Source organism: Cervus canadensis, chromosome 20 (genome assembly GCF_019320065.1).
Source record: "Cervus canadensis isolate Bull #8, Minnesota chromosome 20, ASM1932006v1, whole genome shotgun sequence".
Taxonomy (NCBI): domain Eukaryota; kingdom Metazoa; phylum Chordata; class Mammalia; order Artiodactyla; family Cervidae; genus Cervus; species Cervus canadensis.
In genome coordinates, this window is record NC_057405.1 from 59,258,798 (window position 1) to 59,272,807 (window position 14,010).

The following is a 14,010-nucleotide window of genomic DNA, read 5'->3' on the forward strand; positions in this document are numbered from 1 at the left end:
GACGAGGTAGTGACTTGTTCAAGATCATAAAACTAGCTAATGGCAGTGATAGAACTAGAACCCAGTCTTCTGGAATCCTAATTATTGCTTTTTCTACCACCAGGCTCTCTAATAATAACATGCCCTAAAAATGCTGGATCAGTGGTCTCAATTTCAAAAGCTCATATGACATTTCTAACTGTGAAAACCAGATGCTTACCATCCTTATGGTAGACAATGGATTCCCAAAGAAGTCCTTGTGAATATGTTACCATAAATAGTAAAAGGGACTTTGAAAATGTGAGATTATCCTGGATTACCTGAATGGGCCCAAAATAATCACAAGGGTCCTTATGAGAGAAATCTGTAATGTTTTGTATTTCTCCAGAAAAGGAGAGATGATCATACAAGCCAAAATTTGAAGTGATGTAGCTGTGACCCAAGGAACGCTAGCAGTTTCTAGAAGCTGAAGGAGACAAAGAACGCATCTTCCCTTGGAGCCTCCAGAAGGAATCAATTCTGATGACATCTTGCTTTTAGCTCAGAAGACTCCTTTCAGACTTCCAGCCTCCAAAATTGTATGATAACTAATTTGTGTTGTTTTAGATCAGTAAATTTGTGGTAACTTGTTAAAGCAGCTAAGAGGAGAATAATACAATCTTTATTTCAAAATAGTTCTATTATTTTTATTAGACTATTGAAGGGTGGAGGTTGAATAGGTGGTAGAAGAAGAAACACTTTTTACCCTGTGGGTGGTCAAATAGTTCCTGCTTTGCTATTTCAAAAGTTTTGTAATAAGGGATGCAATAGGGAGGGAGGTTCAAAAGGTAGGGGATATATGTATACCTATGGCTGATTCGTGTTGAGGTTTGACAGAAAACAAAATTCTGTAAAGCAATTATCCTTCAATTAAAAAATAAATAAGTTTTAAAAAACTTTGTAATGTTTTGAATTCATCACATTCATCTGTTTTTGTCTCTCCTTTTATCAAGCTCCTAGTTATATACCCAATTTCTATTTTTCTACTCCTATTTAAGCAGACTTGTCTTAAAAAGTGCTTATTAGGTCATTTGTTGAGTTAGGGAGAATAAAAATTGAGGCTTCTATTTGTGCCTTTTATCACAAAGCTCCCACTCATATATCATTCTTTCTCCCAAAACCAATTCTTTCTTCTCGTTGACTTTCTTTTTCTCAAGATTCTCCTTTCCTCCTGCGCCTTTTTTTCCCCCCAGTGCCTCTGCTCCATTACATTCCAGTTAAATTGCTTAATCATCCACTTGCTTCCTCATTTTTTCTCTGGAGCAGTCTCTCACCATGTCCCTTTATGAGTTTCCACCCGATCTTGCTCAAAATAGTACACTTTCCCTACTCCCCGTGCTCTTCTGAATTTCTTACCCAGTGACTGAAAACCAATCTGAGGTGTTAGAGATCCTTCAAATTTCAAGGGATTCAAAGATCATCATGTCTAACTGCTCATTCATATTTGAATTCATACCTCCTTCCTGATATATTTGACAAATAACCTTCTTTCTTTCACAGGAAGGAACCTCCTTTCTTCCTCCTTCTTTTGCTTTTTACTGTCTGTTTAAGGAATGTGCTCAGCCTTTGTTTGAACACCCACAAAATGGAGAGCTCATTCTTTAATGAGGCAGTCCATTCCACCTCTGGATAGCGCTGAGGGAGAAGTTTTTCCTTCTCTTGAGCTAGAATCTTTTCTAACTCTGACTCATGGGCTTAATTCTATCCCTTAAGTCACATGGAACATTATGACAGTTCTTCAATATTTGAAGATAATTTTCTTATTTATTCTGGGTTTGCCTCTTCTCCATAGTAAATATCTCTAGTTCTTTGGACCATTCCCCAACTGAGGCTGAACCAATCCATTGTCATTGGTCGTATAAGTACACTTGCCATATAATGGGAGAAATTCATTTTATGTTAACAGGGAAGCCTGCTCTCTGCCATTCTTGATTCTAACTTGTGACTATGAATTTCGAGTCTAGCTCAGTCTTCTCTGCTGGTTGTACTTCCTGGTCTCCTGACTGCATTCCTGGAGTCTGGAATCCAGTTTCTGAGCTGATCTTCCATAGACCTTCTGCTTGTTCTCATACAGTATGTGTTAATTAGTTGTTCTATCAGCATGTATGAAACATCTATGGAGTGCCAGGCAGGAGCTGCATTGGTTCTGTGCAGAGAGAGACAGTATTCACTACAGCATTAACTGGTCTCTGGCTCTAATCTGCCAAGTCTGCAGTTTTGCTTCCTGTTGCTGACTTCTTATCTCAAACTGTATCTTGGTCTTATTGTTTGAAAGTGGGATGGAGATGGGCTGGGAAGATGGTTGGGGAGAAGAAAGAAGAACTAAGAGAAGTATTTTGATACTCTAGGGGGAAAAAAAAACAAACACAAAACCACATCAAACTTCCTAGAGTTTACACAGTCTTTTGCTAGTAAAAGATATATAAAAACCTCCCAATCATAAACTTTTCATGGACTTCCCTGGTGGGCCAGTGGTTAAGACTTTACCCTTCCACTACAGGGGATGGATCCCTGCTTGGGGAAGATTCCACATGCCTTGGGGCTTGGCAAAAAAAAAAAAAAAAAAAGCTTTTCATGACCAGTAGTCAATTTGTCTGTCTTTAACTGTTTCCTCCCTCTTTACATCTCCACAGCCTTGTTCCTCATGTTCAAAAGTATTGCCTGTGGAAAATCCAATATAACAGAAAGAGGCTCTGGATTTTGTTTCTGTTTTCTTGACTCTTTTAAATAGTCATATTTAAGATAGTGTTTGGGCTTCCCTGGTGGTTCACATGGTGAAGAATCTGCCTGCTATGGGGGAGACCTGGGTTTGATCCCTGGGTCGGGGAGACTCCCCCCTGGAGAAGGGAATGGCAACCCCACTCCAGTATTCTGGGAAGTCCCATGGACAAAGGAGCCTGGTGGGCTATAGTCCATGGGGTCACAAAGAGTCGGACACGACTGAGCAACACACACACACACACACACACACACACACGGACAAGATAGTGTGCATCTCATCAGGAATTATTCGTTGAAAAATATATCCCCTTTCAAGGCGCCTCTGGCAGGACAGGCAAAGGGGAGTAGAGAAAAAGACAGAATGGCCTTAGGGCAAGAGGGTAGAGGAAGCTATTGCTCTAGGGTAAATCAGGGCAGTCTTTCTTCTCTGAGTGCTTTGGCTTAAGGATTCTCCATAAACAGTGTCAAATTGCCCCAAACAACTTTTGATCAATCAGAGTTAGTTACTGACGGGTTCTCTGCAGGATTCTCCCCACATTCCATCTTTTCTCAAGGAAAGGAACTATCCTTTATTTTAACTTTCTAAGGAGAGGCTCTCAGATGACCCTTTCCAGCTGTTAGCTAACTAATTCAAAGAAAAAATCCAGAGAAGGAAATAGCAACCCACTCCAGTATTCTTGCCTGGAGAATCCCATGGACAGAGGAGCCAGCAGGTTACAGTCCATGGGGTCACAAGAGTCGGACACAACTTAGCAACTAAACTACCACCATTGATCTTGTAGAGTTAAAAATAAGACAGTGAAGGGGAAAAGAATTGGAAGGAATGCAAAATAAAAGAGAAAAAAAGAAAAAGAAAAAAATCCCCACAAGCATGACTAGAGGGGACATAGAGACCTTAGAAGGTTCTCTCTTCTGGGGTCACTGGTGTGTTAGGTCTTTGAGAAAAGAGCTTGTAGGGACCCCTGTTGCAGCCAAAACATTGGGGGACATCCAGGGAAGATGGGAGGGAAAGGAGGACCCTTCATCCCCCCTCTGATAGAGGACAACATTATATGCCTAACATAGGGTTAGGCGACATTATATCTCTATCCATGAAGCCAGGGGCAGTAACAGGAGATTGTGAGGGAAGACCATGATCAGGAGACCTGGTGCCTTGTCGCTGTCATGTTGGAAATGTATGTCTTTCTGGAATAGTCAGTCATTTCCTTTTTCTGAGACTCAGATTTCTTCATATGTAAGATGGGAGCATTGGACAGGATCAGTGTTTTTCAAACCTCAAATCAAAAGTCATTAGTGGATTGTAAAATCAATTTAAAGTTTTTGTCAGTAGATTGTCAGATTATTTCAATGAAATAAAATAGAATGAAAGGTTGTACTTACTACTGTAAAAAATTGCTTTGTTAAATTTTTGTACCAATGTGTATGTGTGTCTGTGAGTGTATGTGCTGGCTTATGACATCAAATGTGTTTCTAACTATGGATTACGGTTAAAAAATATGATTCCTGAGGTTCCTTCTGCCTGGTTTTTAGGTTTCCCTGTGTCTGCGGAAGGCACTCCATAGGGATTTACCTCCATGGTGATTTCAGAGAACAAGTTTCCATGACACCATCCCACACCCGCAACCCAAGCAGCCAGTCTTTGTACTGAGCCCATGCAGAGCACAGCCACTAAGAATGAGAGGAGGGGCTGAGGTGTAACCGTGAGCCCCATCGTACCACAGCGGACTCCATGACATCATGTGGGCTTTTCTATACGTGGACACAGTTTCTCACAGGTTGTATGCTCTTTGCTTCTGCTGTGATGCTTCAGAAGAGAGTCTTGCTTTAAGCAGACAGTTAAACAAAATAATAAGATCCCTTCTCTAGAAGAAATATCGTATGATTCCAAGAATACAAAATTTCAAGAAACATTTACAACTAAGGACATTCTTTCAGCAACAAGAATGCCACAGCCCCTTCACAGGGAGGCACAGGTCACAGACAACTCCTCGTCATTTTCCCACTTCATCTCAACAGTCTTGGGGCTGTGGGTCAGCAGCTTGTGAAGAGTGGACTCAGGACTGGATTTCAAATCTCCTTCCTCAAAACCCTTTTTAAATTCCATTGTACCACAGGGGGAAGAACTACCATTGCCAAATTTAAATTATCAATGTTTTCCCTTCTCATGACAGTAAATTTCATTTTTAGTATGCTTCAACATTAGCAAGGTGTGAATGGTGGGATGCTGAAGTCAACAGATCTGTGTTGGACAGTCATGCTTTGGGGACACTTGGTGTAGATGGACAAAGCATGCAGAACCAGAGGCCACCAAGAGGACACACTCCTACAATTTGGGATAGCGTTGGACAATGTTACCCTCTGTAAAAGAAGCTGATTAAGTATCACATCCACAGTTCTCATTCCAAAATATTTGCAAAGACATTGCTGCTAAAGAATGGGTTTCCCCAAACCTCTTTAGTGATACTAAAACATATCAACATTCAGAAAACTAAGATCATGGCATCCGGTCCTATCACTTCATGGCAAATAGATGGGGAAACAATGGAAACAGTGGCTGACTTGACTTTTCTGGGCTCCAAAATCACTGCAGATGGTAATTGCAGCCATGAAATTAAAAGACGCTTACTCCTTGGAAGGAAAGTTATGACCAACCTAGACAGCATATTAAAAAGCAGAGACATTACTTTGCCAACAAAGGCCCGTCTAGTCAAGGCTATGGTTTTTCCAGTGGTCATGTATGGGTGTGAGATTTGGACGGTGAAGAAAGCTGAGCGCCGAAGAATCGATGCTTTTGAATTGTGGTATTGGAGAAGACTCTTGAGAGTCCCTTGGACTGCAAGGAGATCCAACCAGTCCATCCTAAAAGAGATCAGTCTTGGGTGTTCATTGGAAGGACTGATGCTGAAGCTGAAACTCCAATACTTTGGACACCTGATGGGAAGAGCTGACTCATTTGAAAAGACCCTGATGCTGGGAGGGATTGAGGGCAGGAGAAGAAGGGGACGACAGAGGATGAGATGGTTGGATGACATCACCAACTCAATGGACATGGGTTTGGGTGGACTCCGGAAGTTGGTGATGGACAGTGAGGCCTGGCGTGCTGCGGTTCATGGGATCGCAAAGAGTTGGACACAACTGAGCGACTGAACTGAACTGAACTGAAAACATCTGAGATGAATTGCAGTATGACTAAGGTAGTGCTGTCTTGATGGAAAGATGGAGTGTGTGGGGCATGGATTGGGTTAGACCCTGAGGAATTGTGTTTAAGTCTCAAACATTGACCTGCAGATAGGCAAGTGACTGGGCCAAGGTCACACAAATGGTGAAGTGACAGAAATTCATCTTCTGATTCCAAGATATTCCAAGATAGCCTGTGTCTTCTGTTGGAGGATATTAGCATAGCGTAGTTTAGAGACATCTTCTCTGAAGATTATTCAACCTTCTTAACATGGTTTTGGATTCCCTAATAGGGGTTTGAGAAGGCTTATGGAACAATCAACAGCATAAACACTGATGCACAGTAGTTTGCTTTTAAAGACATTTTATATAAAAATAAAATACTTGAAGAAAGAAGTCATTGTATTAGAAGTTGTTGCATTAGCAAAAAGGAAATGTTGAAGTTACTTTCGATTAGGAATATAAAATGGGTAAATGTGTACACACAATTAAAGTGTATCCATTTAAGGTGTAGGACTGCATCTAAATTAGCTATAAAATGATAAGGATTTTTTAAAAAAAATTAGGCTGGTATGTATTATCGTAATCCAGTAGATAATGCTTTATTGTCAAAGTTAGATCAGAATAAAAACAAAAACTTAATTACTTTTTATTGTATTAGCAGTTGGTGATGGTCAGGGAAGCCTAGTGTGCTGTAGTCCATGGGGTCACAAAGAGTTGGACACAACTCAGTGACTGAACTGAACTGAACTGTATTAGCAACAACCAGTTAGAAGTTCTCATGAAAAAAGTCCATTCACAAAATCAGCGACAACATCACCAGCAACAAAAACACAAAAGTGAAATGCCTGAAAATAATTCAAATGAGACAGGCATGGGACCTGTACAAGAAACATTAGTAAACATGAATAAGGAAAAACATCAGTTTTCCTGTTGGAAAATGTGGAGATTGATTATCAAGATACCATTTATAAAAAAGGACATACAGATGATTAGTAAATATGATATTTGTCACTTATAACCAAAGATTTGAAAATAAACTAATAAAGAGATTTCATTTTAATTTTAAATTGGCATGTTTTAAAAATAATTACATAAAAAATTTAAAAAATGAAAATAATCCTATTATTCCACATTTCCTGAGGGATGCTAATATGGCATTCTCATACAGTGCTCGTGGGAGTATAAATTGGCAAAGTTGCTTTCAAATTTATCAACATGTTTAGTGTCTTAAAATATTGATATGCTTCTCACATCTAGAAATGTATTCTAAAAAATTATCACAGATGCTGATAAAGATTTGTGTGTAAGAATGTTTATTATAGTGTTATTTTTAATGATGAAAAACCTGACATACATTATATATGTATAGGTATGATAGGAAATGATAGGAAATAATTAAATAAATTATGGTCCATTTCTATAGTTGAATCCTATTTAGCCACTAAATATATTTTTGAAGAATATTTAATAACACAGGGAGTTATTCATGACACGATGCCTTAAGTAAAAAACTGCAGGTTACAAGATTGTTCTTAGTTATGTATCTCAGCTGGGGCTTCCCTGGGGTCCCAGGTAAAGAATGTGCCCAGCAAAGCAGGACACACGGATTCCATCTCTTGTGTTGCTCCCCTGAACAAGGAAATGGCAACCTACTTCAGTGTTCTTACCTGGGAAATCCTGGGGACATAGGGGCCTGGAATGCTATAGTCCATGGGGTTGCAAAGAGTTGGGCATGCCTTAGTAACTAGATCAGCAACAACAATGTATGTTAGTTTACTGGGACTGCCATAACAAAATATTTCAGACTGGGTGGCTCAAATAATAGAAATTTGTCTCTCATGGTTCTGGAGGCTAGAAGTCTAAGATCAAGGTGTCAGCAGTGTTTTTTTGTTTGTTTCTTCTGAGGCCCCTCTCCTTGACTTGCAGATGGCTGCCTTCCTCCTGTGACCTCACATGGCCTTTCACTGGTGACTTTCTGTGTCCGAATCTCCTCTTCTTATAAGGACATAAGTCAGATTGGTTTAGGGCCCACTCAAACGGTCTCATTCTAATTTAATTACCTTTATTATTGGCCATATCTCCAAATAGGAGATATGTAATTTTTTGGGGGCAGGGAGGTAAAGAGTCAGTTCACAACATTGTAATTCTGATTTTATTTAAAAATAGAGGGCACTTCCCTGGGGTAAAGTGGGTAAGAACCTGCTGGACATGGGTTCCATCCCTGTCCTGGAAGATCCCACATGACTCGGAGCAACTAAGCCCATGAGCCACAACTACTGAGCCCACGCTCTAGAGCTCTTGAGCCTAAATTACTGAAGCCCGTGTGCTCTGGGGCCTGGGAGCCGTAACTCCTGAGCTGCAACTAATGAAGCCTAGAGTCTGTGCTCTGCAATAAGAGAAGCCACTGCAATGAGAAGCCTATGCACCTCTATGAAGAGTAGCCCCTGCTTGCTGAGACTAGAGAAAGCCCCCGTTGTAGCAACCAAGACCTATGCATCCAAAAAGTAAGTAAAAAAATAATTTGTAAAAATGAAAACAACAACAACAACAACAAGACTGTAAGGAAACAGTAGATTTGTGGCTTTGTGAGCAATCCTGAAGACTCATAATATGTGGTAACTGGTAAATAACTTCACAGATGTACAAATCTAAGTCAAATGGACCTTTGAAGATGGCCTATGGCAAAGTCTCATCTCATTGGGCTTCTTTATGTTTTGTTCATTATCTTGGATGAAGCAATTTTCATTAATGGTAAAAAGACTCATAATTTTTTGGATGATGCCATCGCGTATTTTATAGGGGAAATATGTGATAATGGTAGTTACAAAATGGATGCTCTATCTTCAATAAATACGTAAATAAATAAAAACTATTAAATGTTAAAGAGGTTATTTGAGTGGTGCAATAATACATTTTAAAAATTTTATTATTTTTTATGGTAACTGCTAAAGCCAGCCTGTATCACTTTTACAACTGGAAAACAAATTCATGTTGTTTAAAAAATATTGAAAATATTCCACCTGAAAATATGGGACCAAGTTGGTGTGTTCAATTGAGTGTTTTGTGATTCTTTAATTAAAAACAAAAATTCAATTCAATTTGGTTCAACCATTATTTGTTGTGCCCCTACACTGTGCGTTGTGCTATGGTTCAAATCTCCATGGGACATCATCTGACCTGTCTGAACATTCTTACTCTAGTTAAGGAGACAGAAAACCACTCTGCAGCTGATTGTAAAAACTGTTTAAATAAAGTATGGAAGTCTGGAGGAAGAACTGATAAAGGTATAACTCTATAACTTCGTTTTAGAGTTAAGTCTTGAAGAGTGAGAATTCATCATTCCAAAAAGGTCAAAGACAATCAGGCATGGAGGTATTTATTCCCCCTTTTACTTATGTACTTAATCATTTACTTATATTAATATAGATTATGGATATTTATTTTATATTTTGTGCTATAGCACATAACATTTTTTCTGTGTGTGGATGTGCTTTCTTTGCTCAATAAAATGTTATAACTTTCAAAGTCAACAGAGGTGAATATCAAAACTTTTAGTGGTTATGTAGTACAGATGCATGCTTTTGCTTCCACTTTTTATTTCCAATAGCACTGGAATAACATCTTTGTACATTCATTTTTGTGCACTTGTGTGACTATTCTTTAGTTTACCATTCTAATCCCATCCTCAAGACATATTATGCTTGATTTTTGTTCCCTGCTCCTCAAGCATACCCTGCTTCCCCTTAGCTTCTGCTATCTTCTCTACCTAGAACACTCTTCCTCTATCTTTGCCCAGGAAAGCTCCTAGTATGATTCAGGGCTCAGCTCAAAGGCTGTTTGCTGTAGAAGTTTTTCTCTAATGTTTTGAAGATAATTTAATGGCTCCAGTCCACTTCTCCTTGTTGTATATGTATTGTAACGCTTATTATGTGACACTCCTATTCTATCCCAGGACTTCTTCCTACTAGTTTTTGAACTGGTAGGGGCAGAAATGTGATCAATCACACTGATTTATGGACTCCATCATAAAGTAATTTGCATATTTTGACTTTGAAGTTAAGAATTTGAGTGACTGAGAAATTAAGAATTGTGCCCAATATTATACTAGTTACTCTTCATTTCTTTTACATACATGGTTGCTCCATGCTTTAAGGAGACAGAGAAGTTGAATATAGGTGCTAGTTTTTGTCTCAAGTGCAAACAACTGTGCTGTAGTTTAAAAGTAATGTTTTCTAGCTCTCTGTCAAAAACGTTTGTTACTGGAAGACTTTGATATAACAGTCTGTGTCTTCCAAAATGAGCCTGTTCAATATGCCAAGTATTCATAGGAAATCACATATGAATGTAGGAGAAATTAAATAGGGCCTCTGATCTTTCTGACTCCCCTTTTAAGTCAGCAGTTGGCATAACATATCTTATGTATTATAATTCGTAATTAGAGGTGAACGCCAGAAAACAACAACAACAAAAAGAAACAAAGGGACAATGTTTGGTGGTGAGGCTGTCAGCGGACTGAGGCTAAAGAAGGTCCCACTCTGTGGTCCCGATGACCCAATGTAGCCTGCACCGAGGAGCAGACGTGCCCCTTCCGTTAACACTTTCTGGCGGAGTGACCTACACATCTGTGACCCCCGCTGGAGAGGAGGAGGCCCGGCGGCAGGCGCGCGCGCAGACATCGCCAGCCGCAGGCACCTGGGTCGCGCGCCGCGGGAGGAGGGGTGGGGGTGGGCCCCCCGCGTTCTCCCGAAGCCCAATCACCAGGAGATTCCGGGGCAGGTCCCGCCGCCGACCACGCCCCCAGGAGGTGGGGCGGGGGGGGCGTCTTTAAGAGCTGGCGGTCCGGCCTCCTGCTGAGTCCGGGTGCGGGGCTGTGGACCCGGAGGTTCGAGTGTGGGCCCGCCGCCCGCCCACGGGGGGCTCCACCACCTTCGCCTCGGCCTCGCTAGCCCGCCAGCCCAACTCGGCGGCTCCTCCGCGAGCCCGCCGGGAACTCGCGCCCCTTGCGCTCCCCGGCGCCCGAGGGGGCCGCTCCGGGCCATGGTGCCCTCCCAGGAGGAGCCCGCCGCCGCGCGGGGGACAAGCGAGGCGCAGCCGCTGGGCTCCGCGCCTCCGGGGGCCGCTCCGCTGCCCGGCGCGGGACCCTTAGACGGCCCGGAGGCGGCGGCGGCCGAGAAGGTGGAAGTAGAGCTGGGTGGGTCGGTGGGCGCCGAGCCCCTTGAACCCCCTGAGGGCGGCTGGGGTTGGTTGGTGATGCTAGCAGCCATGTGGTGCAACGGGTCGGTGTTCGGCATCCAGAACTCCTGCGGGTTGCTCTTCGTGTCCATGCTGAACACCTTCGGGTCCAAGGACGATGACAATATGGTCTTCAAGACAGGTGAGGCACAGCGCCCGCCGCGGCCAGCCCCGGGGGATGGGCGCGGGATGCATCCCGCGTGTGGCGCGAGCTTCTGCGCCGCCTGGTGCGCCCCTGCGGGTGCCTGTGTGTGGAGGGTGTGAGGGGTGGGTCTGTCCAATTGCAAAAGCAGCCTGCGGCTCCCGGGGCCTCCGTGCGCCTCTCTTTGTGTTGAATCCAGATGTATGGACTGTATTTGGATACAAGTCACAAAACTTATTTGCCTAGATCTTCCTGCTTCCCCTTCTGCAGGATAGAGGCTGAGTCTCTGGTAGACTTTCTCTTAATTTTTGAAAACAAACAGACCCTTCCAAAGCCAGTTAGTTACACCGCTCCGTTATTTTTACAATCTCTTTCGTGACCGTGACGGTTGGGTTTTTGTTCTTCTGCCCCCGGCGCCGCAGAGGACTCTGTGTGTTGGGGGAAGGCGGAGTTGGCGAGATGAAAGATCTGTATTGCAAGGACTCCGGAGTTCTGAAGGGAGCCCTGAAGGAAACACGGTTTCGTGCTGGGTTTTTTTTTTTTTTTTTTTTTTGGGTGGGGGAAGGGGGGTGTCACTCTGCTAAATATAGAAAGCATAGGAGGCGGCCAGATCAGGGACCGGGAAGAGGAAGGTGAAGGGTTGCCCTTTCTGTTGTATTCTCTGTCATTTTTAATCATATACCAAATTAGATGAAAAAGGTGCAGACTCAACATTTTTTTTCTCCTGTAAATGATTATTACCTGATCTACCAAGTCCAAGACCTTCTGTATAACTCTTTTACATGCATTATTTCATGTCATCCTGCGAGGCAGGCGTTATTAACCCCTTTTAGACGAGAAAAGTGAAGCTTGTTGAAATCAAGTGTTTTAATGAGTCCAGAATGGTGATGAAACATATCTTATTTAAAGGGCCAAGTGATTTTCATTAGTAAAACATGCTCGCTCCTTGCCATTTGGGCAACTCTATGTGGTTAATGAGGGCTTCCCAGGTGGCTCAGTGGTAAAGAACCCACAGGCCAATGCAGGAGACCTGGGTTCCATCGCTGGGTTGGGAAGATCCGCTGGAGAAGGAAATGGCAACCCACTCCAGTATTCTTGCCTGGGAAATCCTATGGACAGAGAGAGAAGCCTGGTGGGCTACAGTCCACAGGAGGCAACCATGAGTTAGTGACTAAACAACAGCGACATATATGGTCCTTTTTTTTTAACTTTAATTTTCAATTATTTTTAGAGTGTGTTTTCCTTAGCTCTTTAGTGTGCATACAAAAAAAATATGCTAGTCTGTTATGGCAAATTCTAAGGGAGAGGTAATGTTGGGAGTTTTAAAGACTGATATTAAAGAGTATTATACTGTTGTTCTGCAGCTTTTCTTCTTTGTGTTGTTTGCAGTTTATCCCCATAACTTCTCAGTATGAGCTGGTAACTTAAATTCCTTACATTTTAATGCCTAGTTTTCCATTGTATGAAGGTATTATACTTTATATGCATTCTTTCTTTAATAAACATTTAGGTTACTTTCAAAATTACTATAGACAATGCTGCCATGCATATTCTTGTACATTGTCTCCTTGCACATGTGAATCAGGTATCATATTTAACCTGGAGTTTCTGTTCCTTAAAGAGCTTTTGAAGCTCTTGTGTTCTTCAGGTGACAGAGCTAGGTACAGAAGTGTTCAAAATATAATATCATGTACTTGCTTGGCAGGATAGATATGCATATGCAGTAGTAAACAAAAATAACTGGATTTTCTCTATGGGTAGCCAGCATCTGGGAGAGAAAAGTGCACTCAGGCAGAATTCAGAGTCAACATTTTACGACTAGTTCTTTCAGAATTTAGTATATTCTTGCCTGGGATTGATTACACTTTTATTGCAGTCAGAACACCAAAACAAAATACTCATTTGTTTACCACAGGTTTTGCAAACTCAGGTGAGTAGATCCATTGTTTGTGAAATGTCTTATTTTTTTCTTCTTTCTAACTTTTTTTTTTGAGAGCGAGCGAGTGAATGAGCAAGCGAGCGAGCAGTTGCTGGAGAGACCATAGCTTCATCAGCAATTCAGAGTTTTGTGATGTCGAAGCCTCTCTCTCTTTGGTCCCAAAGATTCCCAGTGACAATGATAGCCCAATTCTGGGTAGCTGAGGGGTAGGGAGGCCACAGGGACCCATTCTCTTCAACTTTTTGGAAACTCTGCATTTTCAGTTTTGATGAATATCTTCATTTACTCAGCCTTGACGGCTTTTCAGGCTTGTTTGTGTATGTGTGGGTGTGTACTCCACAAACAGGTACACAGGTGTGCACATTGAGTAGTGAAGACTTTGCCTGCCTGACTGCCGCATGTGGTTGGTTGTAGCCTCGCACCAAGGGGCGCAGCGCAGGGTCAGTGCTGACTGAGAACCGGCCTGCGCTCTGGGTGCTCTATCTAATTCCTGCAGAGGGGCCCCGTGGAGCACCCCAGCGAGGTGGCCTGTACTTGTAGTTGGTTGATACGTGAAACATGTACAGCAGATAAACTTTAAGGTCTGAGGTCACCTCTTCGGTGAAAAAATGGAGACTGGATAGCCTTTAAGCCAATTAATGTTTAGATTCCGGGCCCCCCCCCCTCGCCTTTCTGCCTTTCCCTCCTTTTTTCCCTCCCTTCTGCCAGCTCTCCCTCCTTTCTCTTTCTTTCTCTCTTCCCCCCCACTTTCTGTCTGTCCCTCCCTTTTCCTTTTCTC

At 42.2% G+C, this 14,010-nt stretch overlaps 1 protein-coding gene across 2 annotated transcripts in view; it reads left to right on the forward strand.

The window, feature by feature from the left end:
• The first annotated feature begins 10,758 nt into the window (after positions 1 to 10,758).
• SLC16A10 (solute carrier family 16 member 10) overlaps positions 10,759 to 14,010 on the forward strand; it is a 114,811-nt gene continuing 111,559 nt past the window's right edge. The window contains exon 1 of one of the 2 annotated variants that reach the window (XM_043439695.1): positions 10,759 to 11,293. In XM_043439695.1, coding sequence (XP_043295630.1) covers positions 10,957 to 11,293 — 337 coding nt within the window. In that variant the 5' untranslated portion in view covers positions 10,759 to 10,956. The remainder of the gene's footprint in view (positions 11,294 to 14,010) is intronic. The other variant, XM_043439696.1, reaches the window with a different exon arrangement.